Raw genomic sequence first — 23,532 nt, 5'->3', positions numbered from 1 at the left:
AAACACTCTCATCCGGGCTGTCGTTGCTGTCGTTGCTGTCGGAAGGTGGTGCCGTCCGGTGGAGACGTATTTCACGATACTTTCTACTTCTGCTTTCTTTCTTCTTTTCCAAAGTCTTCAGACACGTTGGTTTGATAGAACTCAGTTATGAGCTCCCCGTAAAGGTACCAGCAGAAGCACATGAGGCCCATGGAACAGAGGCATACAACGAAGATTGCAAGTAAATAGCCTTTCCCCTGCTCACAATTGGACAAACGCTGTAGCGTCTTACCTCTAGAATCTTTAGAATACCTGTCTCCATCTCTAGAACCCAATGCTTTTCAGGTATTTCACAATTAGATTTTTGTGGTTCCCTTGAATGACGAACGCATTTCTGGTATCGACGATACGCCGGTTGCCCACCAGTTCTTGTATTTCCTGCTTCAATATTTGCCGATTCCCTCGCACCTTCTGAACGTATGTGTACGCTAGGTTGCCGTTATTTCGGTGTTTGACGAACACTGCTAGGTTACCGGACGCTGCAATAAGTTAGCGTTAGGCGATTGCCAAAAGAGCTAACCTGTTCTGTTGATGTGGAACGGTATTGCGTTGATTTTGGCTTCTACTGCATCGGCTAATTCCCGCTGCAGCGACGCGAAATGCCTGAACCCCTTGCCGCTCAGCGACATAAACATGCTCGTTCAAATGTCGCTTTAGTAAGCACGTGTCAGTGCTTCAGATCTATACATATCAACATACACTGTATGAAAATCGCAGGAAGGATGCTCCGAAATACTTCACTGCTTCACTGTCTGCTTCCGATCTCGTACACACCTTACAGTGCCGTTGTGTGGCCGTTGCTGATTCTAGACCCCTTATGTCGGATAACACCCACATTTTAACATCGCGAATAGCGTAGGTAGAATTCCATGTCACACATCGGCCTGTTGATTCGCAATGTGGCGTAGGTGTCTGGAATCCTTGAGGCCGCGGCTGAAAGCTCATTTCACCAACGAGAACCGTTCCAAGGTCGCTCTCCTCGGTGGATGCTGCGCCTGCGTGTACCTCAACGGTACGTGGCTGTATATGCGCAACCGTTCCGGCGAATCCGCAGAATGCAACCGTCTGGATGGGCCCATCCCTCAGGTGAAAAATCGCGTTTGCCCTTAACAACGTCGCAGCTGTTTATCAGCGACTTCATATCGCATTTCTCGCCGTATCTGCTTCCCACTTTCTCCAGGGGCGGTTGGATGTCTGAATTCGAGAAGATCGTCGACACTGGCTCATCGGAATTCCGCGAACGCCTCATGGCCTACTTGTGTAAGGCTCAGAGCATAGTGCCACCATCATTTTGCAGGCCTGAACAAAGTGCTGCGCAATGCCGTTTGCGTTAGGAGCCTCTTTTCTGGATCTAAAAAGTTCGACCTCGTGATGAGCGATATTGTGAATCCCAAGGACCTGCCGTCGAGCGCCAACAAAGCAGACGACTCCGACAAGAAAGAACCAGAGCTGCTGTTCAACGTCAAGATGAGCTGCCTGGAGCAATATTTGAGGGCTATCCCAAAGGAGGTGGGCTGTCTGCGTCGCTGACCTAATGCCATTCAGGAACGCAAAGTGGAATATGAGGACCTGGCGCACCTGATTAAACTGCCGAAACTCTACCCGTCAGCAGGCGCCAACGAGAAGGTTTCCAGGGTGTTGCGCCTATTTTTCGAGGTTTGTAGGGATACCATGTGCTCGCATTTGTAACAGAACGAGGACAACTGCGTCATGGTGGCCAAGAAAGAATTCGAGGCCTTTGAATCGTGTTCGCTGATAAACAATAACGAGAACAAAGCCAGTGACATGGTGCTGACGTATTTGTACTCGACAAAGTCGACCAAATCATGGTTTTCCGCGGTATGATAATTTAGTTATCGTGCACAATATGCAGCTGCTGAGCGACACGCACCTCACGGCCGTTAACAACGCGGAGTCTATCGACATGATCAATAAAGCAGTTCGTAGCCAGGGTGAGGCGATGCCCCAGAGTATTTTGATTCCCTGCAGAGATGGCGCTGTCCCCGCTGGCTGTCAGCAGGGTTAATTTCGATGGCTTGCTTCCAGTCTTGTCCGCGGTTGAGATCTCATACGCTTTCGCATTTCTCCGGACCATCTTCTCAGGCAAGGTTCCCGGAGTGGACCGCGGTTCCAAGTTCCAAATGGTTGGTCGAGCGTTGTTACTCGAATGTGGTGATTATTGTGGTGCCCAATCCTGTATGCTGTGACATCTCATCTGCAATGGTCAATTTGCCACTGATGGAGCACAACTACTCGACGGCTCTGACATCACGCGTGTTCGCCGATTTCTGTTGACATTTGGTGCTTGGCAATGTGGTGTCGTGCGAAAATTCGCTTCTGTTTATAATACACGCCAGGCACTGATGGAAGGCTGCAAAACCACGAGGGGAATTTTGATATTCCACGGAATATTCCTGATTCAAAGCAAGCTAATAAACTCGGAGTATTATTTCAAGAATGAAGACTACATGGTTCGTTTGGCTTCCAGCAAAACAATACGGTGCAGATACCAATGAGTTTGGCGATGTGCTCCAGCTCGTGGCTGGCGCTAAGCGCCTTGGCGATGACGCATCGGCATCTTTTGTTCCCGTTGATGGTGCACAGATTTTTCAACTGAGCATTGTGGCAACAGGGATCCGTTAAGGCACGATACTGCGTATTGCCGCTGTCAACTGCTCATCAAACTGTTCGGTGTTGTAGCTAATGGCTAATTCGTTGCGCAATACGTGGCATGCTGCCTGATGGTCGGTGCACTAGGTTTAACTTGTAACGAATCAGGTATCCGCAAGGCGAAACAACTGGCCAATTCTGCGACTCGGTGTTGCTGCGCTGCCCTGGTTGTATGCCTGTTAGCACTCCACTATGAGCGCATCATCGTAGTCACACAATACGTAACTTATGCATTTATTGATTCAACGGAGTTACGCATGAACTAAAACTTGTCAACGTAGTTACGAACGAACTAAAACTTGTCAACGTAAGCGATTGAAATTAACGAACTGTTGCGCCTCATGACGCATCTGAAGCCATGCGAATTTAATGTGAAAGCTTCTGTGTGTTGCTGACGATATATGCGGGTCCGCTTTGCATCGTTCTTCCACGACGCAGCACACGAAAGGTGAATACCATCGTAACCACGTAGAGCCACCAGGTCACCTACAACACCTTGCAGGCAGCAGTGACTGCAGATGTCACAACCAGAGCCGTTCGATGTATTGGTCAATGATACCCTTGTTATGCAATATGGGCTTGCCGACAAAGTCGGGTTTGCCCGCAGTTGGTGGTCCCCGGTACCCGAACACAGCATATGAGGCCTTGTAGAAGAACGGGTACCTGTCCCGGTGGTGAGCTTTGTCATAGTCGATCACCCTATTTATCTCATCCTCGTCTGTCGGAAGTGTCGTGTCGAACTCGGATTCCTTTTCGACGTACTCCGCATTTTTCTCGATTCGCTTAAAATTGGGCACGAGTTTAGCCCACTCGGTGGACTGCTCCGGGCTCAGTATAGCCATCCTCCCGTCTCGGCCCAGCAGCGCAACTCGCATTGAGTGTGGAATCCATACAAGGTCGTTAAAGCCGAAGTGCTTCGAGCACCTGATGGCGACCTTTAGAAACCTGCCCCTAGCGTCCGCCTCCATGCCGAATATTTTAAGCCCCGAACTCGAGTTGGTGACGAAAAAGCAATCGCCCCTGCAATATCCAAATGCGCCCACCTTGTACCGCAGTGCGTTCATCGCCGTCTCGTGGTGTCTGAAGACGGTTTGTAGATCTGTCACAGCATCATCCATGCTGGCCGTTATGGTAACCTCGCCATTGTGGACTTCCGCGTGACCGAAGTTATACGTAACTTCCGGTAAACCACAACGCATAACCAAAGACGCGTCTCCCCCGAGCACGGCGAAGACCCCAAGGATCCCTTGGCTGTATGCGATGTTTTCTACTGCAATAGGGGAGATGAGTTGTATCCGACAGATGGGTGTAGCGCTGGGTTGGCCGCTGACCACCTGCAGAATTCGGCCTTCTGGCATGATCGTACTCGTCTTATAGTCAACGGTTATTCTGAAGATCCCGACGTATCCAAACTCGTGCGCGGCAATCATTAAAAACACCCTGCCATAGTTCACAGTGATACACCTGCCCTCTAAGGCTGAATTGGTCTCTCCTAACGCCTCGTTCAGTAGCTGTTCGTCCTCCATGACAGGGTATTCGCTGGCCACCTTTCGGTTCACATTTGCGTTGGTCATTGATGCCGGTAGGACGCTGAACACCACTATGGTTTTGCCCGGATCCGCATGCGGCACAGGCGTCTGGCTCTGCTCTACCCTCAGCTCTGCTTCAACTTCCGGGTCGGCGAATGGCGTTTCTTCAGCTGGATGTTGGGCTGGAGTAACGTGTTTCGCCATTACCTTGCCCTTTCCAAGTCCAGTTTCGTTCCCGGCGCTGGTTTGGGTTTCGCCTAGTGACACCCTACTCTCCAGCGTGCCGTCCGGTTGCCCTACGGCAGTCCACCCTTGCGATACATCAGCGAGATTCCTAATTCGCCTGCTCGGAGTTGCCGTGGACATGTCATCGCTCACATCTTCAGAACTGTGGTCACCCGCGTCGTTTATGTCGGCCATGTTTGTATCCGATTCGTTTTCGCCATGGTACGCATCTCCTGATAAGGAACCTTCATCTATCGTGTTGTCATCCGTATCTGCTGCGCCACCACTGCTTCTGGCGTGCTTCTGTGCATTATAGAAGTTCTCGTCTGTATCGTCAGATATATCCATATCATATTCGTCATCATCCTCATCGTCATAGTCCTGCTTGTGCTGGTCTGCACTTCCACGTATCTCCAACTCATCGATTTGAATATCCATATCACTTGAACCGCTGTAAGTCAGCGACATCTGGTTGTAAATGCTGGAAGGCCCATTCTCAAACCCTTCCCCATAGTTTCCATGCTGGTCTGCACTTTTCGGATTCTCGCGCCCACGTGGCGAATCGAATCTATTCCTATGAACGTTATTTGGGTTCCCTTGCACATAACAATCGCCGGCATTGTCATCAGAAGCGCCGAAATTCTCCTTGTCGTCCGCACTTCGGATCAAAGGCTTGTAGTTATCCGCATAGACCGCATCTGATTGCTCGGCGAAAAAGCCATCGGAATAACCGTCTGAGGAGTTTTGTAGAGAGATGTTTTCCCTGCCTAATACGACTGGTGGCGATCGGGTAAACCGTTTTGCCCTCGTTGTTTGAGTCAGCTCTTTGATGTACTCCTCCTTTTCTTCACTTTCTTCTCCTTGCCGGTCTTCATCATCATGGTCATCTTCATCATCTTCGTCCCCTTCTTCTTCTTCTTCTTCCTCCTCCTCCTCCTCCTCTTCATCTCCGTGCCCTTGGTGCACTCGCTCCTCCTCCTCGTCCTCCTCTTCACGTTCATCAGCGCCGTCTTCCTCCTCTTCATTTTCTTCACCTTCATAATCTTCTTCGTCTTCTTCGTCTTCTTCTTCATCATCATCATCAGTGTCGATTTTTACTCGCTTTATTTCCGGTTTGACGGGGATTGGTTCCACCAATGTTTGCGCACCTCGGTGCTCAATGTTGCTGAGCACGTTAACTGCTGCTCCGCAATCGTGGTACCACCATTTGTCAGTTTCGCAGAAGACCAACCTATAGTAGTTGATTTCCATTTTAACGTCGCTGATCATGAATTCGAAGCACGATAGCCCCTTCTCCGGGAATAGGTTGATTTTGACGGTGCGCCTCTCCAGGTTCATCGGGTAAAAGCAGACCTTTGCACTTTCGTCGAGTTCCCTTCGCAGTCCCGCGGTGATTATGGGATTCGCCTCCTCTTCCATGAGGTCGTAAATGGCGATGTTGCTCTTGCCTAGTGCAATCAGGTATTCATCTTCCTCTCCGTGGAATGCCATGTGAACAACCCCGCGAATGTTTTGAATGGCGCGCTCCTTTGGGGACCCAAATTCGCTGATAAGCGCACATTGTTGCCGATCAGCACACGCTCCTCGTTGCAGCTGTACGTTGAGCTTGTGTAGCTCTGTGTCGAATACCAGCTTGTAGCTTGGTAGCGACGGCGAGTACGTCGGGAAGATAACGATTTCGTTCTTGACGGCGAGCGCTATCGTGTTCCCATCGCTGGATATGGCCATGCACCTGTGATCGGGGCTGCTGCGGTGCGTTACACGTATTGGGAGGTGCCTCGCCATTTTTAGCACCTCTTGTTGCTACAGCATTCCTACCTTACCACCTCTCTTCCTGCACATAATACAGAGCGGAACATATGCTCACAATTCGCTCTCAAAATCCATGATGTGCGCCGTATAACGACGCGTTTGCTTGACCGCTTGCGATGCTGGTGTCAGGGCAGCCCCTAGTCACCGGTGAGGCTACGACTCTCCAGCCGGACTTGGATACGCTTGCTGGAACCCTTATGTGTGGACGTATATTACCGTTATACAGCGATATGTCGGCAGCGCTTGTATCGCTGTTGTACGCATACAGATCCAATATGGTGCCTTAAGCTCGTAGGGTCATTGAAGGTCGCCAACCGGCGGTTGCTTCGCCAAATTACAAAATCGCTCGAACGACCCTTTTTGTTGGCGCCTCACTCACGCTGATGGCGGTTTATCGAGTTGCTGGCGCTGGCAGCGCCGTTCAGAAATTCACCGCAACCTACCTATTGGCGTTCCGTAGTTGTTGGCACCCGTCGCACTGGTAATTTGAGAGGTAGTTCATAAACTCGCATTTGTTGCACTTCCAGAACCTGTCTGGGTGGTTCCGTATTTCCTCCTTCCTAAACTGTCTCCTTTGCTGTCTGGAGACCGGTTTGGCTTCTGTGGGCACGTTCACGTTGAGAATCTCCGGTTGCATTCCGACGAATCCGGTGATGTCGATTCCGTACGCCTTCGAGTAGTTGAGCTCCTTGAACTCGTTGCTCAAGGCGGCAACGTTGATGTCAGTTCTCTCGCCCAGCGCGTGTTGCAGCATCGCAGTCGTGTCCGCGGCGTGTTGCGCCGGGCCCGGCCGCAGGGCAGCTTCCTGCGCGTCTGTGTTCTGCCGTTCGCCAATGGCGTTGTACACGTCCGTCTTGGCCGTTTTTTCTGGATTCACCCTCCGCCTGTCGCTGTCGTGGCGCTCCCTCGCTGAACCCCGGCTGCGATGGCCTGAACGCTCCCTGCGCTCAGGGCTACGATACCGACCTCTACCTCTAGTTACCGAGCGTTCCCGCGACGAGCTCCTGCTTTTTCTTCGTCTACGCACTTCGGCGCCCGTGTATTTCGTATGAGTGCCCGTATCTCCGTGGCACTCCCTTCTGTGTCTACGCGTCCCTTCCGACCGTCTATCGTAACGGGTATGCCGCGAAAGCGGCCAATCATCTGACTCCCGAGCGCTGTCGGTGTCCGACGACGGGCTGTATTTCGATGTGCGAGCTCTCCGGCCCCTATCCCGTGACCTCGACGAGCGGCTGCGGTCGCTTCTACGGCGGCGCCTTCCCCTATCGCTATCGTACGATTCGCTCCTTTGACTACGTCGGTTGACACGCGCAGCGTCCTCGGACATCTTATGGCGCTAGCGCTACGGGTGTGTAATGGCTGCGTTACGTTGAAGCGTCGCGTCGGCCGCCCATGGCCTCTACGGCACCGCGTCGCTCACGGCAAGTCGCAACGCGAGTCCATCGCGACATACAAATGTCAGATGCACTAGTGAGTCGATTCCGCAACGGTGTCTATGTGTTTCGGTGGGTGTTGCTTGGCCAGCGTCTCCAGCCACCACAGATGGGTTTCGCATACGGAAGGCCGCCACCGCGCCGCGGCGGCGCGCTCAACAGATATTCCGCGATCATTTATGCGTCTCGGTATGCTGTGAAATCGCGCCAGTGGCGGCAAATTGCAGTGGAAGTGGCGCTAGTGTGTTTGGCACTGAGTGTCTCGGATGGAGCGTCGCAGGCGATACGGCCGCTTCTGGCCACCCATCGCACGCGATTGGGGATTCTGTGTCCACAGTCGAGGCAAAAATATCGGCTTGGAAAACGGCTAGATGATTTGCAGTGGATAACAGCCTGGTAGTCGGGCACCCCCTGCGTGGAATATTTGAGGCTGTGGTTGGCTGGTCGCTAGCCGTTTTCCGATCCCGTGTGGCGCCGGCGGCATCACGCGAAAATTGCAGTTGCTTGTTTGCGTCTTCCTCCCGCGAAAACGCCCGATAACGGTCAGTTGACGAGCTCGGCACCGCCTCGCCGCCTCCGACGTCCTTCCCAACACCCGCGTCGCTCGGCTGGCCGCTGCAGCCTGGAACTAAAATTACGCGCTGTAAATGTGGATCGAGTGACGCTATAGCGGTGGAAGATTGCGGATTAGTTTCCGTTGTGGCGCCGCCTGCGGCTTCGTGGTCGTCGGTCAACTCAAACCTCCGTCTGGCTGTTTTGGCTGCATTTTCGCGGCCGGACGCCCAAATATATATACGCCTAACAGGTGACACGACGCGGGTAGCTGGATTTCGCGGTTGTTGCGACATATTCATGGTAGCTCTTGTCTGAGGCTTCTGGCGTTGTGTTCTGTTCCCTGTCCGCGATGGATCATCTGATTCGCGGCCGCCACATGTCCTCCAAACGCGTATACAGCTACGCCGCTGACGAAGACGATGCGTTACGCTCTGCCTGCACCGTGGAGCCGGGTATGCTCTACGGCGTTCCGAAGCGCCGCCAGGTGGCGAGTCAGATTTCGGCGGACTTCCGTCACGTTGAGCCCGTGAGCGAGCCCGCTGACATAGCGGCTGGCTACGCGTCGCACGTGGTGACTGGCAGCATTGGCGATTTCCCGGACCTGCTGAACCACAGGCACCGCTGTGCCGGCCACGTCCAGCGCACCGTGAGCACCCCCTGCAGCGACCCGTACGCCGAGTACAACCAGTTCGCTCGTTCGCTGTTCCGACGCGTTTACTACGACCTGAGTCGGGGCATCGACGTCGTCGACAGCGGCATCGGGTACCTGTTCAAGAGCAGCATCAACGACATCAGCACATCGACCTACGGCATGTACGGCGAAATCAGGCCTGCGTGCCTGATGAAGATCTGTGACGAGATGAGGCGTTTCGGGTTAGATGAGCGTAGCGTGGTGGTCGACCTGGGTAGCGGCCGGGGCGCTCCGAACTTTTTGTTTGCGCACCACGTGCGCGTGTTCGCGTCGATCGGGATTGAGTTGTGCCCCGTGAGCTACGCGCTGTCAGTCCACAACCTCCTGCACTACCTGAAGGTGGATGTTGCCCGCAGCATAAGAGAGAACACCTGTTTCGGCGGCGTCGGCGTTGGCGGCGATGGCGTGTCTCCCATCGCTGCGGCCTTGGCGGCGAAACTCTCCACTGCCGACTCGGACAACGCGATGCAGACCCCTCGCCGCAAGCGCCATACCAAAGACTACAACGAAGACGACACGTCGAGTTGCGAACGCACCGCCTCGGGCGTGAACGACAGCGTGGTGACGCAGTATGAGGGCGGTTCGACGTACGCCGACTCCACGTCGGCGACCCCGACCAAGGAGATGATAAGCTCCAACGACGACGGCGAAGCGTTCTACCGCGCGATGCACCGGGTCTCTGTCACGCCGTCGAGCCTCGGTGTGGGCTTTTGCAATGAGGACATTTCCGCCTTCGACCATTTCGAGGGCGCCTCCCACCTCTACTCGTTCGACATCGCAATGGAGAAGGCGCTGGTAAACAACATTGTGCGCCAGTTTGCCAACACGCGCAGCGCCTGGTTGTACGCGTCGTTCAACGGCGACCTCATCGAGCGCTTCGAGCTGCGCGACTGCTTTTTGGCCTCACGCATCCCGTGCCAGATGTACAAGAGCGGCGAGCGGCGCTTCTGCTACATCTACGTCAAGAACAACTGGGAGCGCCTCAAGATGGAGCACGACGCAGCCATTAGCGAGATGTTCGGCCTCCCGCTTCCGATGAACTGCGCGCCAATGCAGCCCAAGGTCGCCAGCAGCGGCCGCACTCTGCGGCCCAGGCGCTCGCAGACGCCTGCGCATGGCGGTGATGCGGCAGCGCCTGCAGCGCCCGCGCCCCCCTTGAAGAGCGTCAAGTCGGTGTTGCTGTCGCAGTTTGACGAGCCCGTGGGCGTGATCGAGTCCGTCAAGCTGGCGAAGATGCCGCTGGAGGCGCAGATCGGCTGGTATTCGAAAAAGATTGCGCGACCGCAGGAGGTCATGACCCGTTCCAAGGTCGTGAACAGCATCGAAAGAGTGCGCATGGGGTTCGTTTCCCACCGCAGCAAGCTGCTGGAGCTGATAGCCACCTCGCCGGACCCGCGCGAGGCCGCCAAGTACGTGGGCCTGCTGAGGCGGCACATACAGCAGAAGTACATGCCGATGCGCAGCTTCGCGCCGCCCTCGGCCTAGGGTAACATCGCATAATGTGTGGCTGTGTGTACATTCAGGTGTGGTTGCCGCGCGCCTTCGCGTCACGGCACGTATTTCAACTTGTCCTGCTGCGGCTCGAACCTGAGGAAGTCCCGCTCGGTCAGCGAGTCCACGACCTTGTTGAAGTAGAACCGGTCGATGCTCGGGTGCTTGGCGGCGCAGACCTTGAACACGTTCGAGGCCGAGTCCTCGAGGTTTATCTTGAGGTGGCGCACGATGGTGGCCTCCATGGCGGGCGTGATGTCCTCGACGGCGTTGTGCGTGGACTCCGCCGCGGCCCGCTCGTCGAACATCGGCCTCCGGTGCTGCAGCTCCAGGACCCTCTCGGCGGGCACGAACGCCGGGTTGAGCCCGAAGCGGTCGTCTGCCGTGCAGGTCGCGAAGCTGATGCCCGGGTGCCGGAAGACAACCACCGGGCTCGACGGCGCGTTGAGCACGGCGAGGTGCTCGCGCATCATCGGCTCGTTGTATTCGTTGCCCATGAGCTCCCGCAGCGCCGACAGCGAGACCTGCTCCATCTGGTTGAGCGCCAGCAGGCAGTAGGCCTGCGTCGGATGAAAGTGGCGTCGCCGCACCTTACCTGGCACGCGGAAACCTTGAGCTCGTAGCAGGCCTGCGAAACAGTAAAACGCTGGGTGCTACCTGCGTGCCTACCCCGTTGAGCTCCATCTCCAGCGTAGCGGACCCGAACTCCGGCAGGTACTCGACGGCCCTGTTTTTGTACCGGGCCGTGTACAAGTCAATGAAGCCATCCTGCAGCTGCTTCGCCACCTGCAGGCCGGGGTCAACTTTGACCTCGAGCGGCGTGTCCTGCGGGGCCGCGCCGTCGACTTCGCAGTCCTGGAACGCGTCGTCGGCCGGCGGCTGCTCCTTGGGCGCGGCCCGTATGCACGTGTCCTTGGACACCACGAGCGTGGAGAAGGGGAACGCATTGCCAGCCAGTTTCGCCAGCGCCTCGTTCTGGGCGCTGCGGAACTCGTCGGCGATTTTGCACGAGTTGTTGTGGTCGCTGATGAGCGCCTCCAGCTTGGCGACGTAGGCGGCGCCGCACTCCTCCTTGAGGTTGGCCACCACGGCTGAGTGCACCTGGTTCAGGCCGTGGTCGTACAGCAGCCTGCTGGTGAGCATGCCCCTGAAGTACACCTCGAAGTTCAGCTTCTTCGTGAGCGCCCTGAACACGTGCATGAAGAACCTGATGCCGCGCGGGTCCTCAACGAACTCCGCGGCGCCCATCTCGTGCGGCGCCCCGTCGGCGTACGAGGCGAGCGCTATCGCCACGGCCTCCATGACCTGTTCGTTCGCGTTGATGACTTTGTTCCACAGGGCTTGCTCCTTCGCCCGCATGTCCACGCTGGCCGGCAGCGTGCCCTTGACGGTGACGTCGATGCAGCTCTTGAATTCGTACAACTCCGCGATGAAACTGCGGCAGAGCTCCGGCGACTTGGCCGGCGCCGCCGCCTTCGCCGCCTCCTGCAGCCTCGTGGTTATGTCCTCCCCGATGCTCTGCGACGCCTCGAAGATGGCGTCGTGCAGCATCACGCTCCACTCCGTGTTTTCGTAAATGGACAGCAGCACCGCCATGGACTGCACGTCCTTACGCCGGATGATCTGCTTCAGCTCCCCCCGGTCCATGAGCGTCTGCGCGTTCAGCAGCAGCACCTGCACCCGCAGCACGCCCAGGACGTTTTCCACGCTCTTCTTGATGAGGTACTTCTTGCAGCACTCCTCCTGCGCGCGCTGACATCCCACGGGTGCAGCCTCACCTCGTGTTGCATCAGGTCCCTGATCACGTAGTAGGCCTGCGTGATGCGGTTTTGCGATAGCACCTCCGCTGCCCGCTGGTGGTAGTGGCTGCGCGTCTCCGCCAGCAGCCGCTCTTCGAACTTGTCGTAGACCTGCACGAACGAGAACATCTCTACGATGTTCCGTATCTGGCAGAACACGACCTCGCTGCCCCTCCGGTAGTCCGCTATACGGTCCAGCGCCGCGACCATCAGCCGGTCCTTCATTTTCTGCCTCGTCTCCAGGTAGCTCTGGAAGTAGCTCATGGCGACGGCCCTGCAGCGGTTAGCGCCGTGGTCGCGCGGCCTACCATATCGAGAAGCCGCCGTTGTTGGCGGGGGACTCCAGCTGGGAGCAGACCTGTATCAGCTCGCTCAGCGCCTTCCTCAGGTGGCACCAGCACATCTCCATGCGGTCGAACACCCTCCGGTTGCGGTAGTCGTTGTCTTCGTTCTCGGGCGACCCCTCGTCGATCTCGCGGTCGATGTCGGCCAGCATCGATTCGATGGTGTCCTTGAGGTGCGCGTCCAGCTGCGCGCTCAGCTCGTGCGATCGCCGCCGCCACACCATCTCCCGCACGTACTCCATGATGAGGCTCTTGTTGTACATGAGCCCGGAGCTGCCGACGAGGACGGCCTTGGTGAACTCCTTCAGCTGGCCCAGGTAGTGGTCCATGCAGTCGTCGCTGTCCGGAGGCACCTCTGAACATTTATGAGACTCGTGCGGTTTAATGCGGCAGACTCTCGCCGTACAAGGCCCCCGGCCACGCACCTAGTGGTACTCGGAAGTCGACCTGGAGGCGCGGCTTCGCTCTCTTCAGCTCCATCTTCTTCGCGGGTATTCGCTCCAACGGAGCCGTGTAGAACGTCTCGGCGCTTCCTGATAACTCCCGCTGTTGCGCTTATAACGCCGTCATGGCTTCCAGGGTGAACCTTCAGGGCGGTTCAAAGGGCCGACAGTCCGTACACGGCCGCTCAAACAGGCGGGGTCGGCGTTATTGTTGGCGTTAATATTGTGACTAGAGGCTTTCGACGGTATTCGATTATTTTATGTGTCTACTGCGTCTGGCGCCGTGTAAGGGTGCGGCGATTCAATTTTCCGTGGCAGCTTCCGAGTTGCCTCCTTCCAGCGCTAGGAAGACGCTACGGCGGCCGAAACGGCTACACATCGCACGGTTCGGGCGTCTATAAAATGTGAAGGCGGATTGGGATGCCGCGTTGCATCCCGAGCGCGTGTTGAGTTTTCACGGCGCCGGCCTATGTGTAACACGGTGATGCGGGCGTCGGCCGACACCCACTACGGGCCGTGTTGGATGCTCACGACGTCGTGAGTTACAGTGCTGCGCGGATGTGTGAGTGTACTCGATCACGCCGGTGAAGTGGCACTCGGTCGTGCTGTTTCAGGCGAGAGCACGCCTGACGCCAACCGTACGGGAGCGCGCCACAGGAAGCCGCAAACTGCTATGGGTTTTATAAAAAAGCTATCGCATACCTAAGGGACCGTGCTGCTGTTTCGGGGGCCCTTCGTCAACGGGACCCTGCTTGCTACACCTGGTTTCGCAAGCCTGTCTGACGGAAGCAACGATGGAGCAAGAGCGTGGCAAGCGCGTGCCGGAGGAGGTCCTGTTTAAGTGGGACAACGACCATGATTCCAAGCGGCGGCCGTTTGCGGATGCCGAGGGCGCCGCCGCTGCCGGATCGGGATCCGACCCTTTGAGCTCGGCCGGCGTCGGCGCGTTTCGCAACGTCCTGCCCACTCGCGTGGTACCGTCTGCGCAGGCGGATGCGAACAACGTGCACCTGGAAGCCAAGCGGCTGCGGGAAACGGTCGCAAACGTCCAGCTGTCGCACAACCGGGACTGGCTTGCCGCCAACACGCGCGTCACGGCGCTGGCCAAACTGGATGTGCTGGACCGCCTGTCGTGTATGCTGTTCAACCGCGACAGCGCCATGCGCTACGAATCGCTGCGGTATCTCCAGCGCGAGTGCACCTCCGAGTTCGAGTTCGGCAAGAAGTTATGCGAATTGCGCCTGCGGCGTCTGAACTCCACGGTGGTGCCGGAGTACTGCATCCCGCCCGTGCACATTCGGAACACGACGCTGGTCTCCAAGATGAAGGGCAAGTGCGGTTGCCCGCTGCAGGTCTACATTCACTGGGACATGCGCAGCCCGGCACCCGGCGCCGTGAAGGGCGCGGCGGCCGTTCCCAACAGCGCGTTGACGGGGATACGCATTGGCGGCAGCGCTGCCGTGCGGCCGTCCCTGAACTTCGCCGGCGACGCATTCCTCACTGCTCGCGAGGAGCCCATGGGCACGGGGCCGCAGGGGGGATCGACCCGTTTCGACCGTGTTTTGGGCGGCTTGTTCAATGGAACTACTTATTATGATGCGAATACGGACGTTCACGTCGCAGGAGAGGCTGCGCCGCAGGCGGTCGCCCCGCCGGTCCAGGCTGCCCCTGAGCAGCGTGCAGCGCCGTCAACCGACCCCACCGGCAGCTGGGCGCTCAGCAGCAACGACTTCCGACCGTCGTCGCAGGTCAGCGGGAACGTCTCTGCCGCTGCTGCCACGGGCGCGGCCAACGACGGGCGATACACGCGTGAGCACCTGGAGGCGGTCTGTCCCATGCACGCGGCGTTCGCGCTGCCCGATTTGCTGTGTTCCAAGGGCGGCTCCATGAAGGTGATACGCGACCTGGGGCTGGTGTGCCGCTATGAAGTGTCGTCGGCAAACGCCGGCGAGGTGCACATCCTCTCCCTGCACAAGATGCTTGGCGACACCAAGGTGTTCAACTTCCGCCTCCCGTCAGCGCTGCAGACCACGAACGCAGTCTACCTGCGCGACTTCGAGCTGGAGCGCTACCAGTCCGCGTTCAGTCCGGAGGTGCGTGCCTCCGACGAGGTCGACAAGCTGCGCCACTCGTACCTCTCCTCCGTGTACACGGGCCCCGCGCTGCTGATCGTCACGTCGTCGGAGTTCATTATCGCATTGGTCCACGAGACGGCCGGCTCCCTGCGGCTGGGGGTGCTGTTTAGGGAGCGCAACTGCGGCCACGTGATCAACGAGGTGTACGGACACCGCGCATCCGGAAGGGTGTTCATGCTCGGCCCCAACAGCCTGCTCTACGAGTTCCAGTACCAGCTGGGCGCGATCGACGTCAGGGACACCTCTATGCTCGGCAAGATGATGCCGATGATCGTCAAGGGCTGCAAGTTCGTGCTGACCGCGCTGACCAACGAGCGCGTCTACAAGCTCCGCGGCACCGTCCCCGGCGGGTACGCCGTCGAGCTCGGCGCTGGGGCCACCCACTCCCGCGTCGCCGACCCGGACAACTGGTGGGAAGGCAGCGGCAACTGTCTGGCTGACCTGGGGAAGCCCTGCCCGGTCAGCGGCACCGTTTACTGGCCGCCGTTGCAGTGGCGCGAGCTGCACCTCTCCCTGCAGGAGTCCAGCTTCGCCGACGGCTTCAGCCGCGACAGCTGCACGTGCGTCAGCCGCAGCTGCTGCGTGAAGCACGAATGCCGCACGTGCGTCAAGCTGCTCAACCCCTGGGACAAGGCGTACTTTGGGGTATTTGCCTCCGGCGCATCCACCCTCAGCCTGGACGAGGACCGGTGGCTGCTGTGCATGCTGCGCGAGGACAGCGGCGATTTGAGCGTCTTCAAAATTCCGGACGAGTGCAACTTCGAGCACTTCATAAAGGGCGTGGTCGACTACGACCGCATGTTCCCCTACACGTTGACCTACTACAGTTTGCGCAACAGCGACCTGGTGAGCCAGCTGATGCGCGCGGGGTACTTTCGCATGGTTGGCAACCCGGCTGGCTATCGCTGTTGTGCGGTGCTGCCGGTGCCGCTGGGTTTGTGTGACGGCGTGGACATCGTGCTGGTCGACAACTACGGCAGCCGGATCTTCGTGGGATTCGCGACCGACCAAAACAAGAAAACCTCGCTGGTAGTCAAGGGATTCAAGGCCGTGCAGATGCTCATAGAGCGCCGCCCGGTGCCGAGCAGGCCCACGTCGATCGCCACGGGCTGGCAGGCGGCCGCTCAGCCACAAGCTGCAAACACGACCGCAGTGCAAGTCAAGCGCAGCTATTATTACGTCTCAGACCTGTTCGTCGTCTGCGAGTCGTACGTGAAGACGAACAATATGACCTTCGCGAAGGTTACGCTCTTCGCCCCGGAGACGGCGTCGCTGTGCCAGTCAAGCGGGCCTTCGCCGCAGTCTGTGTCGGAGGAGCTGTGGTCGCACAACCAGCGCCAGTCCACCCCTCGCGGCGATTCTGGCGCGTATAACTCCGCAGCCCCGAGTCTGAGACCGATCGAGTGGTACGACGAGTTCTGCATTCTCCTGTCGCCTGGTGAAACCATACTCGACGTGTTCTCGCAGCGTCGCGACTCCGCCGATGGTAAACCCGGCTTCAGTTGGCAGTTGGTGTTCGTCACTTCGCAAAAGGTATACACGCTCTACCGGTCGAGTTTGATGCGGCTCATATCCGCGCTGCTGGAGCACCCGCTGTCGACGCTCAGGTACCTCGACCCCCCGATGATGGCGCACGACCACCGCAACGCCATCGCGTCGCAGCGCTTCAACAAAGCCAACGAAGCCCTGGAAGCCTCGCATTTTGTGGACATATTCGCCGACGGCCCGCAGCACGGCGACCTGTGCGGCGAGGACGCCGCCAAGGAGGCGGTTGCCTACGGGTTGTATTATTTGGCCTGGCTGTTCACCCCCGAGGAGGTGTTCAGGACGTGCTGGGAGTTGCTTTCGGACCGCAGCGAGCCGATGCTGGAGTCGCTGCTGCTGGGCGCAAACGACGCGCAGGGCCTGCTACTGACCTCCCTGGGCATTTCATCCCAGGCGTTCGGGTGGACGGCGCCGGGCGCCTACGCCGTCGACGACACGGGCAAGCCGACGACACCCGCGGTAAGCCCCTGGTGCAAGTTCGTCATTTTCAGCGAGCCCAAGCTGCACCGCTTTAACCGGGTGTGCACCGGCATGACCTCGGTGGCGGTGGACGGGGTGCTCTCTTTGGTATGCGGGCTGCTGGAGTCGGTATGGCTGGAGCGCACGTTCTGCTGCGTGCCCCTGCTGACGTCGGACAGGCGCGCCTCCAGCAACGAGAGCTCCCTGCCCTTCACACCGCACGACCAGCTGAAGCACCGTAACGAGTTCGTCGTCGGCTCGAGGTTTGAGAGCGACCTCATGCTCTGCCTGCGCCGCCCCTTTGCCGAGGTGAAGGCCAGGCTGGTACAGATGCGCAACCTGTACCTGCTGCTCTGCAAGGTGGCGATGCAGTACGAGGCAATGCAGCCCGGCACCGTCGAAGCGGTGGCCACCAGCGTCAGCCGCCTGTCGCTCAGCCTCCAGCGTGACATCTTCCCCGATGACTGCCCTGCGGAACAATCATTCGCCGGCGACGCTTTCAAAAACCCAGTGGCAAGCGGATTCGGTACGGACAGTGTCGGTAACGCTGGTCACAGCGTCCCCCACGTCGGCGTCACTGCTGAGCTCGCCAGCGCCGAGAAAGCGCCGCCCTTCGACGTCGCCACGATCCTCCGCCGGTTGCGCCAGCGCCGCGAAAATGACATGAAGACACTGCGGGAGCTCGTGATGCTGCTCGAAATCACGCAGGAGTACCTCGCGTGCTGCCTGCTGCTGCACCGCAACTGCATACTGGGCGACGTGCAGCACGAGTTCGGCCGGATGTTTGCCGACGTACGCCTGCTTCCGTCGCAGGGCCACGGACGCATGTCCATGTACGACCTGTCGTACAGCCCCGTGATGCAGCCGCACGAGCCCACCGTCACACCGTTCAGCGTGGAGCGCGTTGCTGCCGCCGACCGGCCGCCGTACGCCTTCACGATGTCGCGGGAGTTCTTCTTCATCGTCTCACGATCCAACCTGCTCAACCTGTAAGTCTCCGCTGCATGTAGTGATTCACGTCTGACTCAGGTGTTCCAACCAGGAGTACTACCGTTCGTTCCGCGTGGCGGTGTGGATGGCGGGCGGCGAGGTGTCCAACCTGCAGGACTACTTCTACGGCCACCTGTTCAAGTGGGTTGTTGTTGTGTATGAGTTTCACGGCGTCTGTGTAGGTCCGACGAGCTGCGGCTGAAGCACTGGTCAAGCATGGTGAAGGCGCTCGAGCGACAGCTCGCCACGGCGGACAGCGACGCCTCGGTGGCCCAGTACGCCCGCATGCTGATGCGCTACCTGGGGGAGAGGCAGGCGGCGCAATGACTTCGCAGCCTGCGTGCAACAACGCACTCACTAATTATCGTATCGGGTTTAACCACCGCGATCCGCGACGTGCCGCCCATAGTTGCCACTGATTTGTGCATAATTCGCATACGTAACGCATAAGCAGTCACAATGCACGGCGCTAAGGCGCCCAAAGTCCACTGGTACGCCTGGGTGGCTGTGCACTCCGCATGTAGGTGGTACAAACATTAGCCCTTGACGGGTTGTTTGCGCGTTGTAAGCCGCGCCCGCCATCAGCGTCGGGACGGCGAGCAACTTGGACCCCGCCCACCTCGGCAGCTCTTTGCGATAGCGATGTGTCGTCGCGACAGACCGCGCACCCGCGCCACGCTACTTACGCTGGCGCGTGATGGTGCCGTACGATTTCTTGCCGAAGTCGAACGGGATGTACTTGTACTTGATCATGTTGCGCAGCTGCTCGCGCATCGTGGTGGCGAACAGCAGCACGAAGTAGAACACCAGCAGCGGCCAGAACACGGGCACGTCCAGGAACTCGAACATGGAGCAGAACAGGGCCGCGTGCGTCGCCCTCGTCGCGGACAGCCAGAAGGTGAACTCGTTCATCTGGCGCAAAAACGGCCTGAACTCGTAGATGTTCTCCCTGTTCTTCATACGCTCGAGGGTGATGTTGGCGGTCTTGTTCTCGTTGGACGGCAGGATGGTGCCCCCGTGCTCCGCCTCGTGCGCCTTGCAGAGGTCGTCGAAGTCCAGCGGAGTGATGAACCTGATCAGCAGGTTCAGCAGGTACACCGCGTACATGTACGCGACCACGTAGTGCATTCCGTACTCAATCACGTGGTGCCAGAAGATGAAGGTCATGAACGAGATGTAGAACCACCTGATGAACACGTAGCTGGACAGCCTGTCCAGGTACGCCTGGTGCATACGGACAAAAAAGCCGATTATCCCGCCTCTGGACGAGTCAACACCCATTGTGGCCACACGATTCTGTCGTCGGTTCAGAGCCCTGAGCGTGCTTGCTTCCGTAGCGTGGCCGTCCACAGGGCCACTCGCAGCGGAACGTTATCGTAGTTTTGTGCAGACGAATGTCGGCAAATTGGCAGCAAATCGTGCTGTGTAATGTTTGTATATCCGGCACCGCGGCGCGGTGATGTAGCACACACCAGACGCTTCGTGTTGTGTTCTCCAGGGTATCGCACTCGATGTTTTTCGCTGTGTGATTGTGTGCTCATATGTGTAGATTTACGCCTGTATTTTCGTTAGCGATTCTTTGCCGTTTTGCAGCGCTACGTCTTGTATTAGCGCCATCTCGTGTTTCCGGCGCATCGCACCGCGCTTTGGCCAGCCTTTTGTGGAATGACGTAACCTATGGCACGCGTTCACGGCACAACGCATTGGTGTATGCGTACGGTTCTTACGGCGTGAGCACTACTCACAAGATTTACATGGGACCAATCTCATGGCGTCAAAATTATAAGCGGAGACGGCAAAACCTATAGCCGTGCCAGGAATTGCGAGTAATTCGATAGTTTCGGGTGGTAAAACCATTGCGTCATAATTAACACTTACGTGATCTAGCAATGACAGCAATCCAATGGTTTCGGGACCTCCCGCCACAACAGAGGCGCACCGGGCGTCCTATATGCATGAAGTACATTTTTATGACTATTCATTTCATGTTCAAGGGGCTGAACTGCATATGGTACAGCACGTTTTGCGCGCCTAAGGTATTCGTACTGGCCGCAGGCCGGCCATCTCTTTTCACGCGCTTCGCATTTTCGCTGCCGAGAATATACGTGTTTTCTCTTGGCAGCCTATGCAACTAATGAGCAGCGTCGGTTTTGCATGCCACTTGTGGACTGTTGCTGAGATACACGAAAGACCAGTTCCGATTTTTCGGTGGGACTTACCGACGTTTCCACTGCCTGCATATTACATTACGATGGTGGTAAACGGCTATTTGCGCAACCACGGCAAGCGCATTTCCGGTCGCAGCGCCTGTGAAAGGCGGCGTATCGCATCACCGGATGTCGTTCGCGTCGAAGACTAGAGGGTTGTATCCATAGCCTCTTAGCATGCCGTAGCCCTCTGAATTGCCATTACTATACAAGCTTTTCAAAAGCGCCGCTAGCGCTTTACATAGCTTCCACACACAATACAGCACTATTTCCAAAAACAGTGTGAGACCTCTGAAAAACCTTGCCCTAAACCGACCCAACCATCCGAAGTAGTATACGCTAAACACAAGAGACACACAGAAGCCTTTGGCGAGAATCAGAGGGACGAAGTATGTTAGCCAAATGTGCCACATGATTGCCAGGATGACACCATCGATCACCTTCTGCCCGGCATCTGATCTCATAGCCCTTTCAAGATTCTCGCTTGTCAAAATAGCCTTCATGGCTTGATCGGCCACTGATGTAACACTTTTGGTCGCAAAGGACGAAACAGTCTCTTTGACTTTCGCAACAGTGCGATGAAATATTGAGGTTATCCCGCTAAAAAAACTCATCTTGTTCTCGATTACAAACCGTTCACCAGAATTATGATCCGACCACTACTACCAACGTAGGTGGTCAACGTTGTCACGCAACGAATGGAAAGCAGCGCAGTTTTGACGAGCAGCTTGTTAATCGTCTTCCAAGGTCGAGCCGTGAGATGTCACGTCGCCTATAATGTTCTCCTGTAAGAAGCGTGGAAGTCAATTCACTCAGCCTTCTGCAACTCCGCTTCTGTAATGATGCGATAAAAAGGTCGCTATCAGCACACTTGATGAGCTGGATTTGACCTCGTTGGCGTACAAGTACCGCGCTGTATTCGCAGCGGTCTTAATTTACATGCACTTATGAAATAATAACGCACAGCTGACAAATAATATAGAAGGAGGCGCGATTCTAGCGTTTTAGTCAGCATACGACGATTTCAGCCGCCTCGGACGGTATGCGCGTCGTCGAGCCGATTCAACATTTCCGACGACGACGCCATCAAAAGAAGAACAGGTAAAAGGTATCTTAACTGTCTGCAGGCCGTACAGGGGCTCGCGACGCGCGCTTCAGGCCTACGAATGCGCGAGGCGACAGCGCCTGTGGGAACGCCGCAGAGCTTATACGCATTTAAAGCGCTCCTATTAGGCTTTGAAACGCTATATGGGAAATTTATTCTAACAATATATATATATCTGGCAACGGCTGATTGTTTCTACGGCAGTGTGCTTAGTGGTAGGCGTGATCTCGGCAGTATGCTTCGTATGTGCGAAATTGTAGAATCCGATGTTTGATGAGTGAAACTTAATATCTTCTATGGTGATTCGATATGAAGTGATATGACTCGCTGTTATATGGGTAAAGGGCGCAGTAAATCGTACCCAAATCTACTCCGCTTGACAGCACACCAGACCAGTGATGATTGGAAAGGGCAGTGTGATGCCCGTAACCACACAGAGCCGTAACTGTACTACAATCATGTCTGGTGCTACACGTGTATGATATTGATCACGCCATTAGCGCGCTATTAGTCCCAAGACAAGCACGCCTACGCGTCGCAGCCGATGACGCTGGCCACTCCGCGCTGGCAGTTGGGTCCCGACTGCTCCACGTGCCGCTGGTCGAGCAGCAGCGTGTCGGGGATGTATATCTCGTCGTCCTGCGTGTCACGGGCGATTGCCTTCTTTGCGATCTCCAGGAATGCAGTGGCAACGTTGTGTGCCGTTTTGGCGCTGCGCGGGATGCGGGGCCTGCTGACACCAATTACCTCGTTTCGAAGTGCGGTATGTCGTTGTTCGCCTTGCACCAGTTAGTCGCCTTGTTGGCGCTGACCTTCCTGTTGGCCACGTCGTCCACCTTGTTGCCGATCAGTGCGAACGGGAAGGAGTCGGGGTCCTTGGGCTCCACCTGAATCAGGAACTCCGATTTCCAGCTCTCGATGGACTCGAAGGTCTTCTGGTTCGTAGTGTCGTACACCAGCATGCAGCAGTCAGCGCCGCGGTAGAACGCCTTGCCCAGGCTCTGGAAGCGCTCCTGACCCGCGGTGTCCCAGATCTGCGGAAAATTAGGACCATTGTGTGCAGTCACATTTGTCAGCAGTTGGCCGGAATGCATATGCAATCAACATCTTTTAGAACAACAAGTAAAAACGCGATGCAACATCGGGAGTGTTTGTTGCACAACACGCCAACCGGCGGGATGCCGCCCAGCACATCCACCGCAGTACGCGGCTAAAAACACCATAGCACATCAAGGGTATTTCGCGTTGCAGCACATTACTCTCTCAACGGCCAATGGTATAGCATCATAGGCTGTATGCGACAGCGACGGCACTCCACCCGGACTGATCAACATCACCGGCAACATACCTGCAACGTCACCACCTTGTCGTCGACAGTCACCTCCTGCGTCGAGAAGTCGGCACCGACTGCGCTATATGAACTGCCCTCAGCTGCGCTTACTTGTGGCCCTGTATTGGTTGGTGAAGCGCTTGTTGATGAACTGGTTCATCAAGGAGGTCTTCCCAACCCTGCGACGGTGTGTCGGCACTGCGTGGTCCCGCCTACCCGCTGTCGCCCAGAATGATGATTTTCAGAATCGGCCTCTTCCTCGCCATCGTGCTGAAATCGAGAAATGCGCCGCTCACACCCCAGGTACACATAGGGAGGGCGGCGGCCGGCGCGCGACACACACCCGTGTTTCCCACCTGGTGTTCGTTGTTCGAGCACTATGCGCTAACCACATCGTTAGCCAGACAATTGTGGCCACAATGCAAGGTGTCTATAGTTACTGCGGGTCTTCTGCGCCTACATTTGTCTGGTGGTTTTACGCCTACATGTTGTTGCCGCGGAGGCTGATTCGAGCAGCGCTTAAACGTTGGTAGACGCCGAGTAGGCGCGTGGCAGTGGTGGAGCGCATGTAGATGCAGTGGAATCACAGCCTAACATGCGGTTTCGCCAGATTTGTTGTAGCATAGCTCTCTTGTAGTGATGCCAGAAGCGTATGGGCAGCTGGAAGGCTACAGCTCTATATGATTTTACAGTGTAACCACAATTATAGTAATGCGACTGACTCATCAAC

General features: G+C 56.9%; 11 protein-coding genes across 11 annotated transcripts; 3 read left to right on the top strand and 8 right to left on the bottom strand.

The window, feature by feature from the left end:
- Positions 1-83: 83 nt before the first annotated feature.
- BBBOND_0303210 (hypothetical protein) lies at positions 84-301 on the bottom strand (the record flags this gene model as incomplete). The annotated part of the gene is made up of 2 exons (XM_012913149.1): positions 84-236; positions 272-301. The coding sequence occupies 2 exons, from the start codon at positions 299-301 to the stop codon at positions 84-86; spliced, it is 183 nt and encodes a 60-aa protein (XP_012768603.1).
- Positions 302-303: 2 nt separating this feature from the next.
- BBBOND_0303200 (hypothetical protein, conserved) lies at positions 304-668 on the bottom strand (the record flags this gene model as incomplete). Its single annotated transcript, XM_012913148.1, has 2 exons — positions 304-518; positions 560-668. 2 exons carry the CDS (start codon positions 666-668, stop codon positions 304-306), a joined length of 324 nt encoding a protein of 107 aa, XP_012768602.1.
- Positions 669-936: 268 nt separating this feature from the next.
- Positions 937-2,656, top strand: BBBOND_0303190 (hypothetical protein; the record flags this gene model as incomplete). Its single annotated transcript, XM_012913147.1, has 9 exons — positions 937-1,137; positions 1,161-1,299; positions 1,337-1,548; positions 1,585-1,695; positions 1,732-1,878; positions 1,913-1,991; positions 2,029-2,183; positions 2,397-2,510; positions 2,546-2,656. 9 exons carry the CDS (start codon positions 937-939, stop codon positions 2,654-2,656), a joined length of 1,269 nt encoding a protein of 422 aa, XP_012768601.1.
- A 574-nt stretch (positions 2,657-3,230) lies between these two features.
- BBBOND_0303180 (hypothetical protein) lies at positions 3,231-6,248 on the bottom strand (the record flags this gene model as incomplete). Its single annotated transcript, XM_012913146.1, has 1 exon — positions 3,231-6,248. The coding sequence occupies one exon, from the start codon at positions 6,246-6,248 to the stop codon at positions 3,231-3,233; it is 3,018 nt and encodes a 1,005-aa protein (XP_012768600.1).
- Positions 6,249-6,714: 466 nt separating this feature from the next.
- On the bottom strand, positions 6,715-7,418 carry BBBOND_0303170 (hypothetical protein, conserved; the record flags this gene model as incomplete). The annotated part of the gene is made up of 2 exons (XM_012913145.1): positions 6,715-7,216; positions 7,258-7,418. The coding sequence occupies 2 exons, from the start codon at positions 7,416-7,418 to the stop codon at positions 6,715-6,717; spliced, it is 663 nt and encodes a 220-aa protein (XP_012768599.1).
- Positions 7,419-8,612: 1,194 nt separating this feature from the next.
- BBBOND_0303160 (hypothetical protein, conserved) lies at positions 8,613-10,439 on the top strand (the record flags this gene model as incomplete). Its single annotated transcript, XM_012913144.1, has 1 exon — positions 8,613-10,439. One exon carries the CDS (start codon positions 8,613-8,615, stop codon positions 10,437-10,439), a length of 1,827 nt encoding a protein of 608 aa, XP_012768598.1.
- A 62-nt stretch (positions 10,440-10,501) lies between these two features.
- BBBOND_0303150 (Cullin family protein, putative) lies at positions 10,502-13,068 on the bottom strand (the record flags this gene model as incomplete). Its single annotated transcript, XM_012913143.1, has 6 exons — positions 10,502-11,005; positions 11,041-11,073; positions 11,115-12,188; positions 12,224-12,518; positions 12,553-12,943; positions 13,014-13,068. The coding sequence occupies 6 exons, from the start codon at positions 13,066-13,068 to the stop codon at positions 10,502-10,504; spliced, it is 2,352 nt and encodes a 783-aa protein (XP_012768597.1).
- Positions 13,069-13,825: 757 nt separating this feature from the next.
- Positions 13,826-18,487, top strand: BBBOND_0303140 (hypothetical protein, conserved; the record flags this gene model as incomplete). The annotated part of the gene is made up of 3 exons (XM_012913142.1): positions 13,826-18,159; positions 18,200-18,301; positions 18,343-18,487. 3 exons carry the CDS (start codon positions 13,826-13,828, stop codon positions 18,485-18,487), a joined length of 4,581 nt encoding a protein of 1,526 aa, XP_012768596.1.
- Positions 18,488-18,838: 351 nt separating this feature from the next.
- On the bottom strand, positions 18,839-19,441 carry BBBOND_0303130 (Rer1 family protein, putative; the record flags this gene model as incomplete). Its single annotated transcript, XM_012913141.1, has 1 exon — positions 18,839-19,441. The coding sequence occupies one exon, from the start codon at positions 19,439-19,441 to the stop codon at positions 18,839-18,841; it is 603 nt and encodes a 200-aa protein (XP_012768595.1).
- A 1,048-nt stretch (positions 19,442-20,489) lies between these two features.
- Positions 20,490-20,870, bottom strand: BBBOND_0303120 (hypothetical protein; the record flags this gene model as incomplete). Its single annotated transcript, XM_012913140.1, has 1 exon — positions 20,490-20,870. The coding sequence occupies one exon, from the start codon at positions 20,868-20,870 to the stop codon at positions 20,490-20,492; it is 381 nt and encodes a 126-aa protein (XP_012768594.1).
- A 1,130-nt stretch (positions 20,871-22,000) lies between these two features.
- BBBOND_0303110 (Rab7, putative) lies at positions 22,001-23,113 on the bottom strand (the record flags this gene model as incomplete). Its single annotated transcript, XM_012913139.1, has 5 exons — positions 22,001-22,184; positions 22,220-22,506; positions 22,821-22,879; positions 22,914-22,981; positions 23,019-23,113. 5 exons carry the CDS (start codon positions 23,111-23,113, stop codon positions 22,001-22,003), a joined length of 693 nt encoding a protein of 230 aa, XP_012768593.1.
- Positions 23,114-23,532: the final 419 nt, after the last annotated feature.

This window comes from Babesia bigemina (genome assembly GCF_000981445.1).
Source record: "Babesia bigemina genome assembly Bbig001, chromosome : III".
NCBI classification, from domain to species: domain Eukaryota; phylum Apicomplexa; class Aconoidasida; order Piroplasmida; family Babesiidae; genus Babesia; species Babesia bigemina.
Note: the sequence above shows the minus strand (reverse complement) of the source record. Positions and strands in the feature narration are given on the sequence as shown.